Source organism: Narcine bancroftii, chromosome 5, assembly GCF_036971445.1.
Source record: "Narcine bancroftii isolate sNarBan1 chromosome 5, sNarBan1.hap1, whole genome shotgun sequence".
Classification (NCBI taxonomy): domain Eukaryota; kingdom Metazoa; phylum Chordata; class Chondrichthyes; order Torpediniformes; family Narcinidae; genus Narcine; species Narcine bancroftii.
In genome coordinates, this window is record NC_091473.1 from 251,987,007 (window position 1) to 252,012,907 (window position 25,901).

The following is a 25,901-nucleotide window of genomic DNA, read 5'->3' on the forward strand; positions in this document are numbered from 1 at the left end:
ATGTTTGTTGCCTCATCGGGCAGTGAAAAACACTCATCGACTTCATTTGTCTTTGTTATTTTTCTTTGAAAGCATGCCAGATTTCTTATGTGAATATTTTCCATGTGTGTCAGGGACTGTGGAAAGTATTTGCACTGTATGTTTTGAATCAGTCCTCACAGATCAGCTCAATGTCAGAGTGATCTTAACCCTTGGACCACCCTATTTTCTTGCTGCTACTAATACGCCCTTTAGGTAGAAGGTACAGAAACCTGAAGACCAGCACCCTTAGGTTCAGGGACAGTTTCTTTCCATTGTCTCTCAGGTTCTTGATTCTCCCCATGATATAACAATGAATGAGAAACTACTCAACATCAGAATCATTGAACTGCTACTCCTTTTCTTGGGTGTAATTGAGCAGCATGTATTTAAGTGGCCAGAATTAGCTTCTTCTGCACTGTAAATATTTATTATCGATCTTTTTTTAATATTTATTATCTTTTCAAACTGGAATAATTTAATATACAGTAAAATTCCTGTTATCCTGGATCATGCAAAAGCCATGGAAAATAAATAGGTGAAAAGTTCAAATGTTTAAAATTAGTGCAACATACAATCTCAAGCAACCAGAAAATACACTTATCTGGCATCTATCAATCCCCAGAGGTGCTGGATACTAGGGATTTTACCATACACGGGGTTGGATTTGTATTGTTTCTTGCAATGTACCTGTGTGCCTGCAGCAGGTAAGAATTTTGGTGCATTTGTGCATTGTACATCCTCAATTCCATTGGTACTGGATTATGGGACATTTCAATGGCATAAATAGAGAAACTCTTTCTCGGACCAGGGTCACAGATTCAAAGCAAAAACAGAGAGCACTGGAAAAACTCAGCAGGTTGGGCAGTATCTCTGGAGAGCGAGTTAATTCTTTAAGTCAAAAGCCCTTCATCAGAATTAGAATAGAGGCACAACCCAGTTTGTTTACATTTCTTTCTTATTGAGTGTAGTTTACAGTTTTTGGTAAAAAGAATCTCAGGGTTGTATGTGATGTCACATATTGACTTTGAGAGAAAGCAACTGATTTTTCTTCAGTTCCAGTGGACGGTCCTGTTAACTGTTTCCCTCTTCATAGTGTGACTACAGGCATCTGTCCTACCCCTCCTACCCTGTCCTCATTGCACCAGCTATCTCTTCTATGGAGGCTCTATAGAGAACGTCCTGGTTGGCTGCATCACAGTGTGGGTACAGTTGCTGCAGAGAAATGGATCACAGGTCAATCCACAGGACCATAAGATTGGCAGAGAGGATCACTGGAGTCTGCCCCATCGATGTGATCTACCGGGATTGTTGTCTGAAGAGGGTGCGCAAAATCATTGAGGACCCCTTCCACCCTATGCACAGGATCTTTCAGTTACTCCTGTCAGGAAAGAGAGAAGGAGGATCAGAGCCAGCACCACCAGGGTGAGGAACAGATTCTTCCCACAGGAATACTGATGACCAAAGGAACTGCTCACACTGACCCTTCGAGATTTTCCTATTTATGAAGCAAAATCTATTTATTTATTTATTTGTATATATGAATACCTGTCCTACATATCTATTATTTATCTGTATGTGTGTTGTGTCTGGTTGCGTGTCTGCACTGAGGACCGGAGAACGCTGTTTCATCGGGTTGTGCTTTTGCGATCAGATGACAATAAACTCGACTCTCCTCCCCACTCTCAGTCCTGATGAAGGGTTCGGGCCTCCAAGAGTGACGCTGTTCAACCAGCTGAGAGTTCCTCCAGCAGATTCTGTGCCTTTTTGGACAGCAGCATCCACTGTTTCTCATGTATCTCTCTTCACAGATGCTGCCCGACCTCTGGAGTTTTCCAGCATTTTCATATTTCCAACATCTGCAGTTGGTTTTCAACTTACCCTTTTTTAAAAAAAATCTCAGCTGTGAGGAACTTCTGAAATGTTAACTGTTCCTCATTCCACGTATGGTGCGCAATGTTTACAGCAGTTTTGGTTTTACTCACTGGTTTTGAATTTGATCGCATATTTCCAGTACCAGTAGGTTTATTTTTAAATTTAACAGATTCAAAGTGCTGCAGGGAGAAAAAAAATCTTTACGCAAGGAATGATGAAGATAAAGGGACTTCCTTTAGCTTCTCTTTCTCCTTATTGTTAGGGGCACTGGGCAATGCTCATGGCGACTCGGCCTTACAGCAGGCAAAAGTTGAAGTATATCATGTATATTACATTCTTAATGTGATATAACATGACAATAAAGAGAACATTTAAACTTAGATCAAAGCATTTATGGTGATGGAATCAGCCATTCATGGCTTTCGCAGGGGAACAGTTATATTTTAATTTTAGGCTTACAGCACGGTCACAGGCCCTTCCGGGCCATGAGCCCATGCCAACCAATTACGTGTCGGAGTGTGCAGTCCTTTTGCGCTACCAATAAGTGGTAATTCTGCCTCGCCACACAAGAAAAATAATCTCGGGGGTGTTTGTAATGTCACGTATGTACTCTGGCAACAAATCTGAAATCTGCACCTCTTTCCTGATGGCCGCAGCGAGAACAGAGCATGTGCTGGGTGGGGTGGATCCTCGATGATTGCTGCTGCTCTCTGATGGGAGCATTCCCCATAGATGTTCTCAATAGTGGGCAGGGTTTTGCCTGTGATGTCCTGGGCTGCGTCTACTACCTTTTGGAGGGCTTTATGCTCAGGGGTATTGGCGTCCCCATGCCAGACCGTGATGCAGTTGGTGCCCACAGTTCTCCAGGTGCTGCCTCACTAGTTCTCTGTTAAGGTACTTTGTTTTCTGATACTAACTGGTTTGCTCTAGGCAGAGGAAGTAAGAAGGCAATGGCCATCTTCTGTGCCATAGCAATTCAAAATGATAATGAGTTGCCTACCTGGGGTTATATCTTCTTTCTAAATTGATGTGCAAATGTCTTGTTGGCTGCAAACAACAATGGGTCTGTGCCCAAGATGGTGATACCTAGGCTCAGGAGCCAGTCGCAAGGGGTCGCAGACTTTGGGGAGTAGTGGACCGGTGCCGGGTACTAGAAATGGGAAGAACATCCTCCACTGTTGAGAAGGAGAGTGGACGAAGCAACCTTACAGGATGGTGACCACAGAATCAGACCTGTGAGGGCCTCAGCGGCTAAAAGGACTCACACTGGCTGCGGGCAATTTGCGGTCGGGTGATCCGCACAAGCTGCGGGCTGCTGGAGACTGGCCTATGGGAGCCAGGTGTTGGGACTGGGATTCGAGAGGGCGCTTATGGCAGGTAAGGCTCCTTTCTTGGGTGCTGAAGACTTCCTGATCATGTCGGAGGTTTAGATCTGGAGCTCACCTTGTCGATGGATCAAATAGGAGTCTGTCTAGCTGCAGAGGCTGCGGGAGTGATGGAGTTGAATCCACAGACACTCTCTTTCTCTCTTACTAAGGGGCACCAGGAAAGCAGGCAGAAATCAGTTTATGTAGTGTCTGTTGACAGAAATGGATGCCGTCTGACCCACAGATCTCCTGCAGCATTTCATTGCTTGCTCAAAATTCCAGCCGTCCTTATGTTTCTCTATTTCCCGTCTTGCCTCCTGCTGTCCTCTAACTAATGAGTTTTGCATCATGTTGACCTGTCTTTCACCGGAACCCCCTTCCTTCTCCTGAGGAAAGCCCAATCATCCCATGGATCTCCCACCTTGATGGTTTCCTCACTGGTTAACGGTGTGGCCCTTGTGTGGACCCACAGGAGCAAACCCACAACCTACTCAAGTCAGCGCAGAGGAACTTTAGCCAAATAGTTGAATAAATGTTATGACTACTGACTTTGAAGCAAACAGGTTGTACGACTTATGGAAATTATAGCTTCTTTGCCAGCTGGCTAAAAACAAGGAAGGCCCTGGCGAAATTGAAAAATATATGCTCAACTTATCTAATCATCAAATTTTTTGGATCAATTTTTTGGGTCAAATTTGGGTGGGGGGGGGGGAATCGAATTTTACATGGTTCCAACTTTTGACTGAGGTAGGTACCTGCATCTTTCAAGGTGTTGGGAGCTCGGATAGTCGGGACCGGGTGGCGAGTCAGGATTTGGGGCGCTGGGAGCTCCATTGAGGATCCACGGTCAGGGTGACGGGGTCAGCTAAGGTGGCCAGCTAAAGTGTCAGGAGCTCCGGTGGTGGGGCAGCCAAGGCGAGAATCCATGGACGGGGCGTCAGGATCTCTGGTGAGTGGGAGGCTGAGTATTTATAGGGAATGTCACTATAAAATTTTAGCATTATCATTTTTTTTTAACCATTCACAAACATTTGGCAGATGATAAATTTCTTTTCCTCAATCTGGGTGAAGCTAGGTCATTAAATTCAGCATCCTATTTTGACCCACCATGAAGGGAATTGGGTAAAGATCATTGCACCTGGCTGTGCCAATCACTCAGGCCACTCTGTTCATGGAGGCAGCACAGAAACAGGCCCTTCATCCCAATCCTCTTCCCCAGCCATCAGACACCCAAATGGCCTGTCCTGGTCAATTCACATTGAATGAATGGGTAAGAAAGCACCCCAATATTTCTACTTCCTTAGAAGTTTGAGGAGATGCCTCCTGCGTCCCTGAACAACTTCGACATTGAAAGCATCCTGTCAGAGTGTGTCACGGCTTGGGACCGGAACTGCTCAGCCCAAGGTTTGGGAATATGGTTCAGATCATCACACGCACCCTGTTACATACTCAGACAGCAATAGAAATTAGTCAAGACTGTGTTATATTTAAAATAATATTTTAATTTATTAATCACCAATAATATAGCACCTTATCTAAACTTTACCCCCAGCTATGCGCAAATATAAGTGTGTGTGCGTGCATGTGTGTGTGTGTGTGTGTGTGTGTGTGTGTGTGTGTGTGTGTGTGTGTAAATATCCCAAACCATTACAGTTCAACCCAATTCTGAAACATCAGTTCAAAGTCCAGTCTCAGCAATCCAGTGTTAACACAAATCGATGCAAATAAGTGTTTACAAACGAGGTGGGAGAGACTTGTAAACTCACAAAATCCCAAGATATGTTCTTTTTAGACGAGTGGCAATCAAAACTGCTTTTCTTTGCATGGGGACACGAAGTGAGTGATTTTCACAAATCTTCCAGAATCCTTCCATGTGTCAGCCAAGATAGAGCCCTTCCCTTTTAGTCACAGTGTGGCACACTAATCCCCTCTTCAAAAGTGAGCATTCCTTTGGCCACCATGGGATATAAATGTTCTCCTTACCATATGAGGCCACTTCAATGCAGTTTCCCATCAAAGAGATGCTTCTCCAAGTGCTCCTTCCTTAAAATGGCCCCCGATCAAACCGAGAACTGTTTCTTTAACATGGTGGTCACATGGTCCCTGCACCTATGTTCTTGGCAAACGTCCTCTCCAGAAGTAGTGAATTTGAGTACATGCTGTCCCCAGCCTGACAGCCCACAGCCAATCTCCAAAGCCTGCAGTGCCTGCAGCTTGGTTTGTTCTCTTAAAGTGACAGTCCACTCAAATGAAAATGAACTGAGAGCCTGTAGTACGCCCACTCTCTCCCCTCCGTCCATAACTCCCGCTGGCTTGGAAAAGCTGCCAACTTATCCCACCCCAGCCACTCTCTCTTCACCCCCTCCTGTCTGAAAGAAGATTCACGAGTGTGAGAGCATGCACCAACAGTTTTCTCCCCACCATTGAACAACACAATAATAAAATCATGTTGCTGCTGCTCCAATGCAACTCATCTCTCTTGTAGCTCTGCGTACCTGCACCGTGTCGTACTTGCTGCACTATATACATGATGTCTAGCTGAAATGTGCACAAAACTTCTTTATCACAGTGTGATAATAAAACAACTTTTACATGAAACCCCATTTTTTTCTTCAACTCGCCATGTTTTTTAGTTTAATTTTTTAATTTTTGACATACAGCATGATAACAGGCCCTTTCGGCCCACGAGTCCGTGCCACCCAAATACACCCAATTGACCTACAATCCTGGGTACATTTTGAAAAATGGGAAGAAACTGGAGCCCCTGGGGAAAACCCACGCAGACACAGGGAGAACATACGAACACCTTTCAGACAGTGCAGGATTCGAACCTTCACTGTAAAGCGATTGCACTAAACACTATGCCAACCGTGCTGCCATTCGAAACGTACTGGGGGTGTAGGTTAATTGGTTCTAAATTGGGCGGCACGGACTTGTGGGCTGAAAAGACCTGTTACTGTACTGTATATCTAAATGTAAAAAAAATAAAAATCTCACAAGGGGATGTTCCACCTGAATTAGAAGTCAAGAGCCAGGAATCAGTCAGAATATGGGTTTATCAGGCTATAAATGATGGGGAATATCTTCATCCAGAGGCTGTTTTTTAATTTTACTTAAAGCACGTTACAAGCTGATTCTGGCCACTTAAACCCATCTTGCGCAAATACATCAATTACCCTCCAACCTCCATACGTTTTGAAGTGTAGAAGGAAACTGGAGCACCAGACAAAACCCATACAGACACAGGGAGAATTCCTTGCAGACAGCTGGCGCTGTGATAATGTCGTGCTAACTGCCACATTAACTGTGCTGGAAATCTCCATGCTGGAGAACAGTGTGGTCCCAATTACTTCGAGTTCTTTCAGAAATGGTATGGGGACATAAAGCCCTCCAAAAGGCAATAGACACAGGCAAAACCTTCCTCATCATTGAGAACATCTACGGGGAACACTGCCATTGGAGAGCAGCAGCGATTATCAAGGAGCCACACCACCCAACATACGCTCTGTTCTCGCTGCTGCCGTCACGAAAGAGGTATCGGTGCTACAAGACTCGCACAGCTAAGTTCAGGAACAGCTGCTCCCCCTCCCCCATCAGACTCCTCAACAACAAACTCAATCAAGAACTCGTTTAGGGACTCTTATTTGTGAACTTTATTGATTTTTTAAATTCCCTCGGTATTGCACAGTCATTTTGTTTACATTTGTTACCTGTTTACAGTTCTTTATTTGTTTACACGTATACACTGCATACAGTTTTTCTTGCACTACCAATAAGTGGTAATTCTGCCTCGCCTGCAGGAAAAAGAATCTCAGGGATGTATGTGATGTACCTACTCTGACAATAAATCTGAAATCTGATCTGAAATAGATTGATAGATTTCTGGAAATTAAGGGAAACAGGAACGATGGGATGGAGGAGGAAAAATTGTGTGATGAGTTAGATCAGCCATGATCTTGATAAATGGCGGAGGACCAAGTGACTTATTCCTGCTTCTAGTTATGTTCTATCTAACCTTCTACCGGTTCCTGGAATCAACGAATCAATGGCATGGTTCACGCAGAGTTTCTCACAATGCCATTACAATGCCAATGACCCAGATTTGAATCGGTCACTGTCTGTAAGGAGTTTATACATTCTTCCCATCGAAGTAAGGCTGGAGAAACACACCTGGTCCAACCTTATGATGTACCATCAGCAACTCCAAAAGTTATGTAAAACTGAACTGACGAAGGGTCTGTGGAACAGTCACCTTTATTCAGAAGTCTGTGAGAGGGGACACAGATACAGTCAGGCAATGGGCATACTCAGACAGTTCATGGACTGGAAGGACCTGTTACCATCCCGCCTGTCTAAAATTAAAAAAAAAAGTTAAACAAATATTTTGGACAGGTTGTTTCTGTGTTAAAGATTCTGAAGAGGCATTTGGTGGCATCGAACTTGCTGTTCACTTCATGTTCCAGTTGTTATCAGTGTTGGTAAATGCATGCATAAAATGTCTGTTTGCATTTGATTTGACTCCAGGCTGTCCGTGTTGGGTGCGATTATATTCTCAACACTGGAGCAGGTTCGTTGTGAAGGAAACATATGTGGTTTCTATCACATGGTATTGCAGATAGCAGGAGGTAAACAAGAAACTCTGTGGATGCTGGGGTCCAGTGCAGTTCATAGAAGTGCTGGAGAAACCCAGCAGGTCATGCAGCAGTCTTGGAAAGTCCAAAACGGTCGCAGTTACGGGCCCGAGCCCTTCTTCAGAGTGGCCGAAAATCGGGCAGACGTCCAAATAAAAAGGTTGGAGGTGGTGGAAAGGGATGCAGAAGGGGGAGGTGAAGGGGGAGGGACAGGCCAGCAGATGATGAGTGGAGGGGTAGAAGAGAAAGAATCTGAGAAATGATGGGGAGAGGGCAGAGGGCTAAGAATGGTAGTAAGGGGTAGGGGCTGGAGGAAAGGAAACAGGGATGAGGGGAAGAGAGACTCGGGGGAGGGGGGTTAATGGAAATTGGAGGTTGATGTTAAGACCATCTGGTTGGGGACTGCCAAGATGGAATATGTTGTTGTTCCTCCAACTTATGGGTATTCCAGATAACAGCCAAGTTCTTCCAGTAAACCTTTCATTCATTATTACATGGAAGAAAGAGTAAACCAAGACAGAACTGTGAAAAATTAACATGTTGGATCAGCAAGTTTGCAGATGATACTAAGATTGGAGGTATGTTGGACATTGAGGAAGGCTTCCAAAGCTTGCAGACCAGCTGGAAATGACGGACTTCAAAATGGCAGATGAAATTTAGTGCAGACAAGTGAGAGGTGTTGCTTTTGGAAGGACAAACCAAGGTAGGAGATACACAGTAAATGGTAGGGCTCTGAGGAGTGTGGTAGGACAGAGGAATTCAGACACATAATCCCCTGAAAGTGGTGCTACAGATAGATCAGGTCATAAAGAGAGCTTTTTGCACATTGGCCTTCATCAATCAAAATGTTCTGAGAGTTCGGATGTTATGGTAAAGCTGTGCAGAGGCTAAATTTGGAGTATTATGTGCAGTTTTGGTCAACTAACTGCAGGAAAGATATCAATACAATTGAAAGTGTGCAGAGAAGATTGACTAGGGTGCTACTGGGACTTCAGGAACTGAGTTACAGGGAAAGGTTAAACAGGTTAAGGCTTTAATCCCTGGAGTGTAGAAGAATAAGGAGAGATTTGATTGAGTTATTTGAAATTAAGAGGAGTATGGTACATACATGACATCATATACAACCTTTACCTTTGTCACGATCATAGAGTCCTAGAGCTCAGAAACAGGCCCAGCTAGTCCGTGCCAAACAATGTACCCTCCTGTTTTAAGTCCCACGTGCCTGCATCAGACCCCCTAACTCTCCCATCCATGTAGTTATCCAAGCTTTTCTTAATGGAACCGAACACACCAGCCTCTACCACTGTCTGGCACTAACTTACACATCCTCGAAAATATCTGAAGTGGCTGCCAAACACAGGAGGGGGATTGGCAATTTTCCATCCATTTCCGATTTTCCCCAGCAGCCTGAGTGTCTGATCATTTGATCACTGTACACAGAAGGACAGTTAGTTTCAGCTGTTAGCTCGATACTATTACGGTCCCAGCGATCTGGGTGTTCGAATCCGACGCTGACTATATGTTTTCCCCATGCCAGTGTGGGTTTTCCCAGGGTGCTTCCCATGTTCCAAAGGTGTATGGGGTCTGGTAGTTGGATGGCGTGGGCTCGTTGACAAGAAGGGCTCGTTATTGCATTGTATTTCTAAATTAAATGCTTAAAATAATGACACGTGGGATCCTGGTAATATATTATATTTATTAATATTTCATTAGCGTATATAAGAGTATTTATCAGTTAAATAACAGTTGCATGTATTTCACACTGGAGTGCAGAAAACATTAGTTTATTTCATCATGAATGATATACGTACATCTTACAGATGGATAGGAAGAGCCTACCCATTTCCTGTTTTAAATACACAAACATGCTGGAGAAACCCAGCAGGTCCCTCAGCGTCTATAGGAAGCAAAGAAATGTAACCAATGTTTCAGGCCTGAGTTTCTTTGCTTCCTATGGACGCTGCATGTCCTGCTTAGTTTCTCCAGCACTTTTGTGTGTTTACTACAATCACAGCGTCTGCAAACCTTCCTGTTTCACTCCATTTCCCATGTTGCCAGTTTAGCTCTCCCTGGAAATGTTGTCGCCATACATCAACAAGACATCTGACTTAAAAAGGAGAGAGTGACCCAGGAGCAGGGTTTGCTCTGAAGTTAGACAGTGACAATGGTGCTTAATTGGGGACCTTCTGCTTAACAGTCACGTCAGGTTAAAGGAAGGCACACGATGCAGCTTACCTTACCAGAGAAAGGCTCAGGCCTGAAATGTCGGTTACATAGCTTTACATCCTATGCGCGTTGCGGGACTGGCTGAGTTCTTCCAGCGTTTCTCCGTGTTTTCAGCTTAGCTTACCTCACCAAGCCCAATAACATGCTATTTCATTGGACGTGTGCTGCCCCAAGTTACTATTGGGCAGGGGTTTGGGGGGGGTGGGGGGGGAGGGTGGTGGATGGAATAAATAAAACTATTTAAACTTCACAGTCTTGTAATGCTCTTGCAAGTGGCGGGGGGGGGGGGGGGGATGGGTGGTCTCTTGTGCCGTATCAGTACTGATGGCCCATGCAGCTTGCCGGCCTGATCTCAGTGAGGGCACTGCACTTGACCAGGGTATCCGTGGTGAGGTATAGACATTGAACACCTCAGGGTGACTGTCCTTCATGAGAGGCAAGTGTGGGGATCTACTGTCTTCACAGTTCTGTCCGTGCAGAGTGTCAACGTCCATGGCTTATCCTTTACACTCTTTCGTAAGGCTGAAATGTTCCCCATTTCTGAACACATCTTCCTAAATCACTAACATTTAAATTGGGAGCCTGCTTTTCCAGTGTACCAACTCTCCCCCTTCCCCAACACCTACCCCCCAGCCCCCACCCCCCAAACCCGCCTTGACTCCTGAGGATCCTCATTGCGGGAATCATGATTCGGAATGATATTAGGAGCCTGTTCGATGGCAGCACAGAGGGACCCTGTGTAAAGGGCGGGAGGGATGGACCCTCTCTCAAGCTATCCTCTTGCCCTCCCAATCAAGCACCTCCTGCAGCAGAGACTGCATCAGCCTAATTGTCCATCTCAGAACTCTCAGAACCCACACAGGAGCAGGTCCTTCTTGGACCCGAGGGACTGACTAAGAAAAAGAAATAACACTCCCAGCATCTCTCCTCCCTGTGAAGAGACACCGACCACAGCAAGATACCAACCAAGTACAATAATATCATGCGCCAAATTAAAAGATTTCACAAAGTACGGAGAAGACCTGTCCATTCTCGATGCTTTAAATAGGAAATAGCACACTACAACCAAGAAAGAGTCTTTAACTAACAAGTGGACTGCACATCATACCCTTTTCCATATCACTCTGTGCATCAGAATCCAGTGCAAAGCACTTTACAATACACATTTCACAAGTTATTTGATCCGAAAAGCTCTTTTGGCTTCGAGTGCAAATCACTTGCATTTGATCTTCGGGATCTCCAAGTTTGTTCACAGAATTGTATGGTCTCCAACACTGTTATCGAACATTGTTCCAAACATAGCCTGCGAGAAGAAGGAGAAATACCATAAATGCAAAAAGCCCGCGACAGGGTGACTCTCTGCCGAACCAGGGGACAAAGAACATTCTGAAACACAGAAGCCTGCAGACGCTGTGATGACACTCAAAACACAGAAATGCTGGAGGAACTCAGCAGGTCTTGTAGCATCCATAAGGAGGTAAAGATATATTACCGACATTTACGGCCTGAGCCCTTCCTCAAGGAATAAGCAAAGAACAAGAAAGCATCAAAATAAGGACTGAAGACTGGCAGAGGGGAGGAGTCCAGACCAACAAATGGTGTTAATTGGACAGGTGTGAATTGATCTTGGCTCTGCGAAAGGAGACAGAAGGAAAAGGGAAAGAGAGAGAGATAGAGAGAGAGAGAGAGAGAGAGAGAACAGAGCAGGGGGAAAGGTGATAGGGGCAATAACAATGGAAACTGGAGGTCGATGTCATTGCCATCAGATGGGAGGGTGCCCAGACAGAAGATGAGGCGTTGTTTCTCCAATTAGCAGGTGGTCTCAGTCTGGCAGTACACGAAACTATGGGCAGGCAAGAAAATGGGATGGGAAATTGAAATGGATGGCCACTGGGAGATCCATTTTGCTATATACAGTCTCCCTCTGTCATTGAGAGCTAAAGCACATCTTAATGTCCTCTTGGACAAAATTATAATTGAATAGACTGCCACTAAATCAATATTTTATAGTCTATCAATCAAATGTCCGTACATCCAACACAGGTTATTCTTGGTGAACAGAAATTCTCATGAAATATATTGCGCATGAAGACATTTCCTCTCATTTGTATTCTAAATACCTTACTCCTAGCCCAAAACTTTAACCCCACCCCATTCTAGATTGCATGGTTAGGAGAAATGTTTACCCCCCTCCCACCCCCATCCAGCTTGATGAGATAAGAATTTTGTCAGTTTCAGTGGGATTTTTTGTCATGTTTCTGAACTCCAGAGAATACCATCCCAGTCTACTCAATCTCTTCTCATAAGGGAAATACACCAACATGGGAACCAGTCTAGTGAATCTCTGGTCTACTATTTCAAGGGTAAGTGTTTGGGAAGGAATTCAAAGGTCTACTCCAGTGGTTCTCAACCTTTTTTTTTCTACTCACATACCATCTTAAGTAATCCCTTATTTACCACAGAGCACCTATGGCATAGTTCCCTGAAAGTGGCACAGGATGCTATAGGAAATCCAGAAGCGGCTCTAGGAAATCCAGACTTCCCTGAAAGTGGCATAGCATGCCATAGGTGCTCTGTGGTTAGTAAGGGATTAATTAAGGTGGTATGTGGTAGCAATAAAAGGTTGTGAGCCACTGGTTGACACAATACTGCAGATAAAATGTCACCAATTCCCTAAATATTCACAGCAAGACAACTTTTCTTCCTATATTTAAGAAATGTGAGAAGTTTAAGGAAAGAGTAATGGATAGTGTAGGGTGAAGAGGTCAAATATCCTCTCTCTTTCTCTCTCTTTCTCTGTCTCTCTCTCTCTCTCTCTTTCTGCTGCAAAATAATTATATTCAGTAGTATTAAATTTGATTGTAAGTGTCTGACAAGGATACCAACTTTCCTAAGTGAAACTGCTCCATTCTCCAAATGTGATCGCCTTCATTCTAGATGTAAGAAATAATACAGTGGCCAGAGCATTGTCAGATAGAAATTATTCCCAACGAAGGTGAGATTTGGGGAGTCAAAGGGAGGTAGAACACATGCAACAAATTGTAGGATATGTAGAAATGTTGATGAACAGAGGGACTTTGAGGATTAAGTCTATATTTTCCTGAAAGTGGCAACACAGGTGAAGGCCAATGTGATGTGCTTGACTTCATATGTCAGGGATACAATATAAAAGCTGGATGTGATTTGGCCGCCTCACAAGACCCTGATGAGGCTGCTCATGGAGTTTTTGTGCATTAACAAGATGGCGGTGCTGCTGGAGCCGCTGTAGTGGCGTCGCTGGTGCTGATGTGGACCAGTGGGGAGCGAGGGAGCGGAGATGCAGTACTCCATGGGGTTCAGCTGCCCAGTCTACTGCTGTCAGCTCCGATCGGGTTTTGAACAGCCCATTGAGGGAGGCAACAGTGGTTTTAGTTGAAATCCCCCTTCCTCAGGGTCTGCACCCAAGGTAGCAGTGGCTATTAATCGGAAGCAGCCACGAGGGGCTACAGGCTCCGGGAAAGCAGGGCACCAGAGGTCAGGAAGATCATGCACCATCTGAGAGGGAGAGCGGAGGAGATGACCTGCGGGGACGGTAACCACGGCAGTGGACCAGTGAGGGGGCCCTGCTGCTGGGGGACCAGTGCACGCGACGGGCTGCTGGTGACTCGAGGTGAAGAACCCGTGGAAGCTGTGAGCTGCTGGAGACTGCTGTCGGGAGATTCGTGCCGGGCTGCAAACCGCTGTAGACTGGCTCGAACTGGCCGGAGGGGAGCCAGGTTTCGGAACTGGGATGCGAGGAGGTGTCGAGGGTGCTGAAGGGTTCCTGACTAGGGCAGAGGATTGGAGCTCAGATAGCAAATGGTTTGGACTGGACTCTGTGTGGCTGCGGAGGCTGCGGAAGTGCTGGAGGCGGATCCATGGACTCTTGGTGACTCTGGGTAGCTCTCTTTTGTTTTTCTGTAGGGGGGGCTCAGGCAATTCCTGCCGGTGGTGAATCTATCTGGCTTGCAGCAGGCAAAAAGGAATTCCAAACAATATGACGCTGTTTTATTACTATGAAAATAAATTGAATCTTGAATTTCTGGTCACCACACTGTACGAAGGATGGCGTGGCATACTGGAGAGACTACAAGGAGATCCACCAAAATTATATCTAAATTTCAGACCTTCAGTGATGGTGAGCGATTGGATAGGCTGGAACAATATGCAAAAAAATAATTGCTGGAGGAACTCAGCAGGCCATGAGTGGGACATTTAGGTTAGCATGGGCAAGTTGGGCCGAAGGGCCTGTTTCCACTCTATGCATCAATAGAAAGACTTTTGAGTTTAGATTTATTGAGAACAGGTGGGCAACTGGAGCCGAGTCCACGGCAAGATCAGCCAGGATGTCACTGAATGGCGGAGCAGGCTCAACAGGCCGGGTGGACGATTCCTGCTCCTATTTCTTATGTTCCTACCTGTTCCAAATCCTGATTGACATCATTTTCATCACTTGACACATCATCATTCATATAGATTGTTGCAGCACCTGGAGCCTGTAGAGAAACAAAAATCGCAGAACTTGTTGAGAGGGACAGGTGAAACCCAATGAGTGATTGTTTAGCTGCATTACCCTTACAATGTTACAGTAACACTCTCATCTCTGAGTCAGGAGATCTGGGAACAAAGTTCACCTCTCAGAGCGGAACACAAAAAAAACGAGGCTGTATTTTGGATGAGGCAATTAACTGAGGGCCTGTCCTCAGAAGGTTGAGTGAGTTTATCACATTCTGGGGAAGTCACCTGAAAGGTGGTCCCAGTGTCCTTTTATTTAAATTAAATTTAAATTTAGACATACAGCAGGGTGACAGGCCATTTTGGCCCACGAGTCCGTGCCACCCAATTACACCTGCACCCTCGGTACGTTTCGAACAGTGGGAGGAAACCGGAGCACCCGGAGAAAACCCACGCTGACACGGGGAGAACGTACAAGCTCCCTACAGACAGCGCAGGATTCGAACCCTGGTCCTGATTGCTGACACTATAAAGGCGTTTCGCTAACTGCTACGCCAAACATGCTATTCATTCTTTTATAGCCTCTAGCCTTCCAATCTGTTTCACCTCCTCCACAATCTTCGAATCTGGCACCATCTATAAGGGGTTTGTACCCAAGGTTTCCCCAGGGGCTCCGGCTTCCTCCCACCCTCCAATTTAATTTGGGTGACACAGATTTAAATGGCTGGAGTCGGATTCTACCGTGCTGTAAATAAAATTTAAAATTTATCTTAAATCTCCTTTGAACTTTGCATTCTAGCTCTCTCTGTGCCTTCGTCTCTGGTCAAAGCCAGGCCTTCAGCTGTTTGCATCCTCTCACTCAACCTTCTAAACACTAAAAGATGTTCTCTCAACATTCCAAGCCTCTATAACCTGCCTGATCTAATCTCTTCCTCCAAGCTCCCCTGATAAAGGGTGAAATGCATTTTTAAAGATATGGTTACTGACTTGTGTTCAACAGAATTTTACCTACATTCAAATATAAATCCAGCACATTCAATAATACGGTACTATATCTCAGCCATTCTCATGGAGGTCACAGGCAGCACATTTAAGTAAAAGCCTTGTTTTCTAACATAAGTATGAAGTCGGTAGGAGAGAAGTAACCTTCGTTCAGGAGTCCAGGGAAGGGGGTCCATAAACTTTGAGCACTGTCTTATGGGGGCCAAAGCCAGAAAAGGTTTGAGAATGGCCGCTCTATCTTAAGTTTGCCCTTGCTTTGGACTGTTGGTCAGACATTCGCTCATGATTTCACCTTGACACCAAGGCTGGCAAGCAGCATTTTGCCTAGCTGATAAGGGCTTGGATATATTCTGAACTCCAGGGCACAAGGTCGGTGAAACTGATCAGAAATGTATGTGTAAATATTTCAGAAGCAAACATTGGGCCGAACTGTGGCACGTCCAGTAGAGCTGGGGTCACGTGCCATACTGCTGGCGCTGGAATCTGGAGCTACAAACGATCTGCTAGTGGGTAGGGCAGCATCAGTGGGAGAGCAAGACGGTCGGTGTTTTGGGATGGAACTCTTTATCAAGACCCATCACAAGGGATTCTGGCCCAAGATTCTTTTCAACAAACAGCACGGTTACAGGCCTATTGGCCCAAGGGCCCGTGCCACCCAATTACACCCAATTGACCTACAAGCCTGGTAAGTTTCGAACAGTGGGAGGAAACCGGAACCTCAGGAGAATACCCACACAGACATGGGGAGAATAATCATATAACCATATAACAATTACAGCACGGAAACAGGCCAATTTGGCCCTTCTAGTCCGCACTGATGCAAGTACCCTCGTCTAATCCCACTTACCAGCACTCTGCCCATATCCCTCCATCCCCCTCCCATCCATATACTTATCCAACTCTTTCTTAAATGACAAAATGGACCCTGCCTCCACCACCTTTCCCGGAAGCCCATTCCACACAGTAACCACTCTCTGAGAAAAGAAGTTCCCCCTCATGTTACTCCTAAACCTTTGTCCGTCAACTCTCAACCCATGACCTCTTGTATCCATCTCTCCTACTCTCAATGGGAAAAGCCTTTCCACATCAACTCTATCTATCCCTCTCATTATCTTTAACACCTCTATCAAATCCTCTCTCAGCCTTCTACGTTCCAAGGAATAAAGACCTAATTTGCTCAATCTTTCTTTGTATTCCAGATGTTGAAACCCAGGCAATATTTTTGTAATTCTTCTCTGCACTCTCTCTATCTTGTTAATATCCTTCCTATAAATCGGTGACCAGAACTGCACACAGAACTCTAAATTTGGCCTCACCAATGCCTTGTACAGTTTCATCATTACTTCCCAACTCCTATATTCTATGTACTGATTTATATAGGCAAGCATACTAAAGGCCTTCTTCACCACCCTATCCACATGCGCTCCTACCTTCAGGGAACAATGCACCATTATTCCTAGATCTTTCTGCTCCACTGCATTCTTCAATGCCCTCCCATTTACCATATATGTCTTGCTTTGATTATTCTTTCCAAGATGAAGCACCTCACATTTATCAGCATTAAACTCCATCTGCCATCTTTCTGCCCACTCCTCGAAGCAGTTTAAATCCTCAGCAATCTTTGAAAACCCTCTTCATCATCCACAATTCCCCTAATTTTAGTATCATCTGCATATTTACTAATCCAATTTACCGCCCCATCCTCCAGATCATTAATATATATGACAAACAGCAATGGTCCCAATATCGAACCCTGAGGTACACCGCTTGTCACTGGCCTCCATCCTGACAAACAATGATCTACTATTACTCTCTGGCACCTTCCTTCCAGCCACTGTTGAATCCATTTGTCTATCTCCAAATTAATACCCAAGGACTTAGCCTTCCTAACTAACCTCCCATGCTGAACCTTATCGAAGGCCTTACTGAAGTCCATATAGACAACATCCACTGCTCTACCCTCATCAACATTCCTAGTCACCTCTTCAAAAAATTCAACAAGATTGGACTGTACACACTCCTTAAAGACAGCGTGGGATTTGAACCCCAGTTCCAATCATTAACCATTCTTTTCCTGCTACTCGACCTGCTGAGTTCCTCCAGCAGTTTGTGTTTTGTTGTAGCCAGTAGAGCTATTGCCTTACAGCTCCAGAGGCCCCCGGTTCAATCCTGACCTCGGGGGGTGGGGGGGGGGGGAAATGTCCATGTGGAGTTTGCCCATTCTCCCGGTCACTGTGTGGACTTCCACTGAGTTCTCTGGTTTCCTCCCCCATCCTCAAGACAGCTGGGTTGGAGGGTAAATTATCCTGGGCATGCAGGTGAGAGGTAGGATCTAAGGGGGAAAGTGAGAAGAATAAGAGCACTGAACCAGAAGTAGGAGTCGGCCATCTGACCCATCGAGCTTGCTCCGCCATTCATTAAGATCTTGCCACGGACTGAACTCCATCTGCCTGTCTCTTCCCCATAACCCTTAATTCTGTTGTAATGCAAAACTCTATCCTATTCCACCTTACATACATTTGATGAGGCAGAGAATTCCACAGATTCACTGCTTCGAGTGGAAATCACTTCCTCCTCATTACTGACCTAATTCTACTTCTTCCAGTCTTGAGATTCTGTTTCCTTGTTCTAGTTGGGCTATAGTTTAGTATTATAGGATTAGAATAAATGTCGTGATGATGTGAGACTGACGGACCTGCTCCTCTGCTCTCTGACGAGAAGACACTGACAAGGAAGAGCAGGCCTGAGTTGTGTTGGCTTGAACAGAAAATTAATTTTACTTTCACTTGAAGCATTTAGTGAGGGAAGCACTTGAGTCCTCCATTCTGGAATCGCCAATGGTGATGGCGTGGTTTGGGGGTGGCACGGTTGGTGTAGCGGTTAGTGAAATGCTGTCACAGCGCCAGTGACCGGGACTGGGGTTCGAATCTGCGTGGATTTTTCCCAGGGCTCCAATTTTCTCCCACCTTAAAAATGGGCCCATGGGCTGAAAGGTGCTGTATATCTAAAGGAGCTCCTGCCTCAGGAAGGAAGTCGGTCCCTACAATTGTGCGAACCTTCGATGAATAAATTCTCCAGATTTTAGAAGAAAGACAGGATAAATCCTTTCTCAGAGACTTGTGACCCTCTCCAATGCAGGTGAACTGTCATCATTATGGGGTTCCCGTGTTCGCAGCAGGGCTTTTTCCAGTCGGAAACTCCTGCAATTGACCGATTTGACTGAGGATAAATGTTGGCCAGGACACCGGGAATACACGCCCTTCTCTCTGTCAAAGTAATGAGCCCTCTCCTTGGAGTGCAGACCAGTTCTTAATTCTTGTAGTGGGGCTGCTTACAGTTTGTGGGAGAGGAGAAAATAAACATGATCTTGTCTTCACTAAATGGACTCCTGAACGAAGGTTACTCTGGTAAAATATCAGTGCCTTTCTAACTAATATCTCACTGTCACTCCAGACTCTGTACTGTGCTTTTTGCTGTTCTACGTATGGGTTGTCTTGTTGGATTGCACACAAAAACAAACTTCCTCTCTGCACCATGGCATGTGACAATGAACTTGAACTTCTGCCTACTACCAGTTGGTGGTAGTAAAGTGGCAGGACCCAGAAATTAAATGATGTAAGGGAGACCTAGATGACATGTCCAGGAGAGCATCAGAGTGGCTGAGATATTGAAGCTCTGGGCTAAGTGGGGTCAAGACGAAAGAGTGATTTTGGGTCAGCATGGACATGATAGGCCAAATAGCCTGTTTCCATGCTTAATATCTTTGTCACTCTGAGGAAGATATAGTTCCTCTTTGAAACTAAAATCAGCAGTCAGTTTTTGAAGGAAGATTTTCATCTACTTTGTTTTGGAATTTTATAAATGTTGAAATTGTTCACGGACTAAATGCTGAGTATGTTTGGTGCTGATTCATTAACCTGCTCTCCTCTCAAGTAACATAGTTACAACCTCAGTTAAATGGTGAATAATTCTTGCATCTCTAAGTCAGATGATTTGGGTCCAAGTCCAACTTCAGGAACAGACCAGGCTTCTCTCTGAGAGATGTGAGAGATTTTATTTCATAGTGTTAGACTGGAGTAGGGGATCTATGAGTCTTCAGTAACCCTTTATTTCTTGCTGAGTAAAACAACGCAGATTTTAATGAATGCAAGCCAGATGAGAAATTAACCAAGTCTTTAGCAGAATCTTCTCAAGCGTCATGGAGTTGTGAAGCACGAAAACAGACCATTCAGCCCACCCTGACCATGCCAGTCCTTCTCACACTTACCATTTGTCTGCATTGGGACAATATCTTTGCCTCTTTAATTGTCTGTCTAAATCTCCCTCGTTGCTGGTCAAGAAGCTACAAACTCTGGGCCTCTGCACCCCCCTCTGCAACTGGATCCTTGACTTCCTCATCGGAAGACCACAGTCAGTACCAATTGGAAACAATGTCTCTTCCTCACTGATTATTATGTGCTTAGCCCACTGCTCTACTCACTCTACACCCATGATTGTGTAGCCAGACCCAATTCCAATGCTATCTATAAATTTTCTGATGACACCACAGTTGTCATCAACGAATCTCCTGACTTGTTCACGACAATAAATTCTGATTCTGTATTCACAAATGATACAATGAGGAAATGTACAGGAGGGAGATGGATCAGCTCATTGAATGATGTAACGACAACAACCTTTCGCTCAACATTAGCAAAACCAAAGAGATAATTGTGGACTTCAGTAGGAAGTCAAGAGAACACAACCCAGTCCTCATCGAGGGCTCAGTAGTGGAGAGGGTCAAGAACTTAAAATTCCTGGGTGTCCACATCTCTGAGGATCTATCCTGGAGCCTCCATGTCGATGCAATCATGAAGAAGGCTCACCAGCGGCTATTCTTTGTGAGATGTTAGAGAAGATTCAGTATGTCACTGAAGACTTTCGAAAACCTCTCCAGGTGTACCATGGAGAGCATTCTGGCTGATTGCATCACTGCCTGGTATGGAGGTGCCAACTCTCAGGACAAGAATAATCTCCAGAGGGTTGTTAACTCGGCCTGCAACATCACAGACCTTCACTCCATCGAGAACATCTACATGAGGCGGTCTTAAAAAACACCCTCTACCTTCAAAGACCTCCACCACCCAGATCATGCTCTCTTCACTCTTCTACCATTGGGAAAAGGTATAGGAGCTTGAAGACAAGCACTCAGTGGCACAAGGACAGCTTCTTCCCCTCCACCATCAGATTCCTGAATGATCAATGAACCAAAGACACTGCCTTACACTTCATGTACTGTTATTTTGAAAGAAATTATTGTAAAAGTAGTTTATATGAATGTTTGCCCTAAGAGGCAGCTGCAAAACAGCGAATCTCCTAACTTGTTCATGTCAATAAATTCTGATTCTGCATTTGTTTCCATCATCTCCTTTGGCCACGCATTCCCAATATCTATCTCCCAGATCCCCTTTAAGTTACCTTCCACTCATCATAAAATAATGTCCTCTTGTTTTGATACCCCTATGTAGGAAAAAAGGTTTTGACTATCTACCCTACCTATTCTTCTCATAATCTGATATACAGTTAAAACCCCTGATATCATGAATTCAAGCATCCGGCAAAGAAATTGCGGAAAATAAATAGGTTTAAAATTGGCACCCCTCACTGTTAGTTCACCAATAGCGCACCATGCAATCTTAAACAATTGGAAAATTCATTTAACTGGCATCTGCCAATCCCCATAGGTACCGGATACTAGTGAATTTCTGTATTTTTATCATGTTAGCCCTCTTGTGCTCTGAGACAAGACCAGACTATCCACTCTCTCCCATAACTAAAATCCTCAATCCAGTCAACATCCTGGTGAATCTCCTCTGTACCTTCTCTAACTCAACCACATCCTTCCTATTACATGGTCTAGAACTGCGCTCAATATTCTGTGCAGCTGTACTAAAGTTGCTAACTTGTGTTTGTACTGATTTATCCAACCCTAACCCTAAGAGGCAGCTTAACAAAGGTGTATAAGATTAAGAGAGGCATAGATAGGGTGGATAGCTGGCACATTATTCTCAGGATGCCAGTGGCCACCACCATAGGACATCTGTCTAGGGTGAGAGGAGGAAAGTTTAGGGGAGGGGTCTGAGGTAGGTTTTTTACACAAAGAGTGCTTGATACAAGAGGGTCATTTAGGCAGATGGATATAAGAGGATGCGAGAGAGGAAATGGTTAGATCGATGGCGGAGTAGGTTTATATAGATTGACACAACATGATGGGCTGAAGGGCCTGTCTTTTACTTTTCTGATACTTATGTTAATCAAATGTTCCTGCAGCTTCAGACTACTTTCATCTGTGCTGTTCGTACCCCACTTGTAAATCATCCAGCCTCTGAGAGTTTTCTCTAAGTGTGATGTGCTTTCTGTGCACGCTGGGGAAGATCTGTATGCTAGCTGAATTCTGCTCTCCTTTGATGTACTCCCCCCCTATCTCCAGTGGCTGGGGATTTCCCGGCATTTAGTCCTGCTCCTGCAGCCTGCTCTCGGTTTGAACTGCTGAAGGAATCAAAAGCCCACGCTTTAATTCCTAACAACTCCTTAAATTAAAAACAATATTTAATTATTAATATAGAACAGTACAGTCAAAACACAGAAATGCTGGAGGAACTCAGAGATCCCACAGCGTCCATAGGAGGTAAAGAAATGTAATTGATGTTTTTGGGCCTGAGACCAAGAAGGCCTCAGACCTGAAATGTCACTAATATATCTGTACATCGTATGGACAGGCGGCACGGTTGGCATAACAGTTAGCACAATGCCTGTACAGCGCCAGCGATTGGGACTGGGGTTCAAATCCCGTGCTGTCTGTAAGGAGTTTGTATGTTGTCTCTGTGTGTGTGTGGGTTTTTCCCAGGGGCTCCAGTTTCTTCCCACCTTTCAAAATGTACCGGGGTTATAGGTCAGTTGGACGTAATTGGATGGGATGGACTTGTGGGCCAAATTGTTATTGTGCTGTATGTCTAAAAATAAAAATTAAAAAAATATTAAACACAATCTTGGAGAAACTCAACTGGTCAAACAGTGCCCTTTATGTAGCAAAGATAAAGATACATAACCAACGTTTCAGACTTGACTCTTTCATCAAGGTGTGAGCAAAATGTCGGCATGTGTCCAAACAAAATGGTGGGGGAGAGTGCAGGGGGAGGAGCATGGTCCCAAAGGCAGAAAGTTATAGGTGAATAAGGGAGGGAAGGCACAGCAGTAAGCAGGGGGAGGAGGGCCATGCTTGCTGGAGGAATGTTTTAAATCTACAGCTTTGAGCCTGCACACTGTTTACACCAAATCATGAGTGGCCTCCGTAAATTGGTCTCACTGTCTCTCTGAGAGGGCCTACTCTTGAGGGGGACCAGAGTGCACAGTCCGGAGTAACACGGCACTTTGTCATGAGTAATGATCAGGGTTGCTGGGATTGTGTTGCTACCTGCATAAACTAAAATATTATCCCCGGGCTATTGCTTACAGTTAATCCAGGAAGAAACAAACTTACCGGACCATGTCAAAAGTAATGTTTTAAATGCTGGCCTCTGTCAGTTCAGAAGCCGGCTGGTTTTTCCAGTTGGTGTGAAATTTTGTGTGTGGTGGTGATGGACATGTTGAGTAGGTCATGTGGTGGGAGGTCCATGTGACAACCTCCTTGATTACATCCAACACTGACCATGCATGGACTGATGACAGGCCTATCATGGGCTGGCTCGACCTTCATCCTGACAGGGGAATCATACTTCAAAGTTGCAACAGATAGTCACACAGTTTTGTTTCCTCTTAATCATTCTTTTAACACCATCTCAAGACCACCAAATATCCCTTTGGATGAGTGAAACAACAATTTTTTTGGCCACTGTGAATAATTTCTTTTTTATCCTTATTATCTCTCTCTCTCTCTCTCTCTCTCTCTCTCTCTCTCTCTCTCTCTCATGGCACATTGTGTTAACTTAATTTATAGTTTGTTAATTAGTGTGTTTTACTTCCCTGTGTAGCTGCAGAAAGCATTTTGAAAGGACAAACCAAGAAAGGACATACATGGTAAATAGTGGGGCACTGAGGACTGCAGTTGAACAGAGAGATCTGGGAATACAGAAACATAATTTCCTTAAAGTGGCGTCACAGGTGGACAGGGTTGTAAAGAAAGCTTTTGGCATATTGGCCTTCATAAATCAAAGTATTGAGTACAGGAGTTGGGATGTTATGGTAAAGTTGTATAAGACAATGGTGAAGCCAAATTTGGAGTATTGTGTGCAGTTTTGGTCATTTAGCTACAGGAAAGATATCAATAAGATTGAAAGAGTAAAGAGAAGACTGACTAGGATTTTGACTTGACTTCAGGAACTGAGTTACAGGGAAAGGTTAAACAGTTTAGGTCTTTAGTTCCTGGAGTGTAGAAGAATGAGGGGAGATTTGATGGAGGTATTTAAAATTATGAGAAGGACAGACAGAGTAAATGTAGGTCGGCTTTTTCCACCGAGGGTAGGTGAGGTACAAACCGGAGGGCATGGTGAAAGGGGAAATGTTTAGGGGGAACATGAGGGGGAACTTCTTCACACAGAAAGTGATGGGAGAGTGGAATGAGCTTCCAGCTGAAGTAGTGAATGTGAGGTATGGAGGGTTATGGACTGAGTTTAGGTCAGTGGGACTAGGTAAAAAAAATGGTTTGGCACAGACTAGAAGGGTTGAAGAGGCTTGTTTCTGCGCTGTAATGTTCTACAGTTCCATGTATGGCTCCTTGAATAGAAAAGGAAGGGGGTGGAGAACTGGAGGAAATAAGGTAAATGGAAAGGGGAATGGAGAGGTTAGCTAAAAACCGGAGAATGTGATGTTAATGCCATCCATTTGGAGAGTGCACAGATGGAAAGTCAAGTATTGTTCTTCCAATTTACAGGTAGTCTCGGTAGGACAGTACATGAGACCATGGACAGACGTCAGAATGGGAGTGGGGCACAGAATTGAAATGGATAGCCACCGGCAGATCCCTGTTATTGGTGCAGACAGAGCGAAGGTGCTCAGTGAAGTGATCTCGCAGTCTCTCCAATGTAGAGAAGGCCACAAACCGGATGCAATAGATCAGTCCTGCGGATACTCAAGTGAGTGCTGTTTCACTAGAAAGGCCTGTTTGGGGAAACTTGTTGAAAGTTACCTGCACCTGAAGTGACCAATTCCTTTTTAAAAAAAAGTATTTTTTAAAATTTAGGCATTCAGCACAATTACAGGAGTTTGTGCCACCACGAGTCCATGCCGCCCAATTAACCTACACCCAGGTACATTTCAAATGATGGGAGGAAACCGGAGCCCCTGAGGAAAACCCACACAGACACGGGGAGAATGTACAAATATTTGCGGACAGCGCAGGATTTGAACCCCAGTTCCACACCAATTGCTGGTGCTGTAAAGGCGTTGAGCTAACCGCAATGCCGACTGGGCCACCCCACTGCCTCCCTTTCTCCCCCCCCCCCCCCCACTGTTGCTGCTCGAGCTTTTAGCTCAATTTATGCTGGTCTTTTGCTTGATCTGAACTCTCCTTTATCCACTTTCCAATCAGCAAATATTTTGCCACAAGGCACAGTGTGATCAAGTTCAGGTTATTGATGTCATCTAGAAGCCAAGCTCCTATGTATGTTCTGAACTGTTGTGCTGTCTGATATCCACAGCTGTACACTGTTCATTGTTATTCGATCATATAGCTCCAATGTTACAATATACCTCTGTCCTGAATAATGTTTCAGAAAGTTACATTTCATGCACCCCTTCATAATAACTATTCACTTCTCTTTGGAACCATGATGCTTTCAAGCCACGAATAGATAATATTTCTTATATGATGTAGAAAGAGGCCATTTGGCCCCTTGAGTCTATCTATGCTGACTCTCAGAACATTCCCACCTCGCCTATTCCCTGCAACCTTTCCTCTCTTACATCCTCAGATCCTCAGCTAGACAATGGAGCAATATCCAGTGACCGATTATCCTACCACCCCACAAATTTTTGAAATGCCGGAGGAAACCAGAGCCCCTGGAGGAAGCTCAGCCGGCTACATGGAGTACATGCAAACACCACATGGACAGCACTCGAGGTCTGGATTGAACCTGGGTCCCTGGACTCATGAGGCGACAACACTACCTGCTGCAAGCCCCATCCTGCATATTTTCAGAATCTCTGTATTTCAATTAATTGGTAGAAATATTTTTGATTTAAATCCTAGTATGTTTGTACATAAAGGCGTGCAGCGCAGAACAGGCTCTGTCGCCCAACTCATCCATGTCAACCAAGTTGGCATTCTGAGAGT

The 25,901-nt window shown here is 44.7% G+C and overlaps 1 protein-coding gene and 2 long non-coding RNA genes across 6 annotated transcripts in view; 1 reads left to right on the top strand and 2 right to left on the bottom strand.

Moving 5' to 3' along the window:
- The window catches only part of LOC138765201 (uncharacterized), a 249,914-nt gene that overhangs the window by 156,697 nt on the left and 67,316 nt on the right, over positions 1-25,901 (top strand). The gene's annotated exons all lie outside the window — the stretch shown is intronic.
- On the bottom strand, positions 959-5,349 carry LOC138762974 (uncharacterized). Its single transcript, XR_011357278.1, has 2 exons — positions 5,244-5,349; positions 959-1,399 (listed from the first exon to the last, which is right to left on the bottom strand). It is a non-coding gene; the product is annotated as an uncharacterized lncRNA (long non-coding RNA).
- The window catches only part of LOC138765198 (solute carrier family 26 member 9-like), a 121,442-nt gene continuing 105,108 nt past the window's right edge, over positions 9,568-25,901 (bottom strand). For all 4 annotated transcript variants that reach the window (XM_069942137.1, XM_069942134.1, XM_069942136.1 and 1 more), the window contains 2 exons: positions 14,554-14,631; positions 9,568-11,420 (listed from right to left, as the gene is read on the bottom strand). In XM_069942137.1, the coding sequence (XP_069798238.1) occupies positions 11,367-11,420; positions 14,554-14,631 (132 nt within the window). In that variant the 3' untranslated portion in view covers positions 9,568-11,366. The remainder of the gene's footprint in view (positions 11,421-14,553; positions 14,632-25,901) is intronic.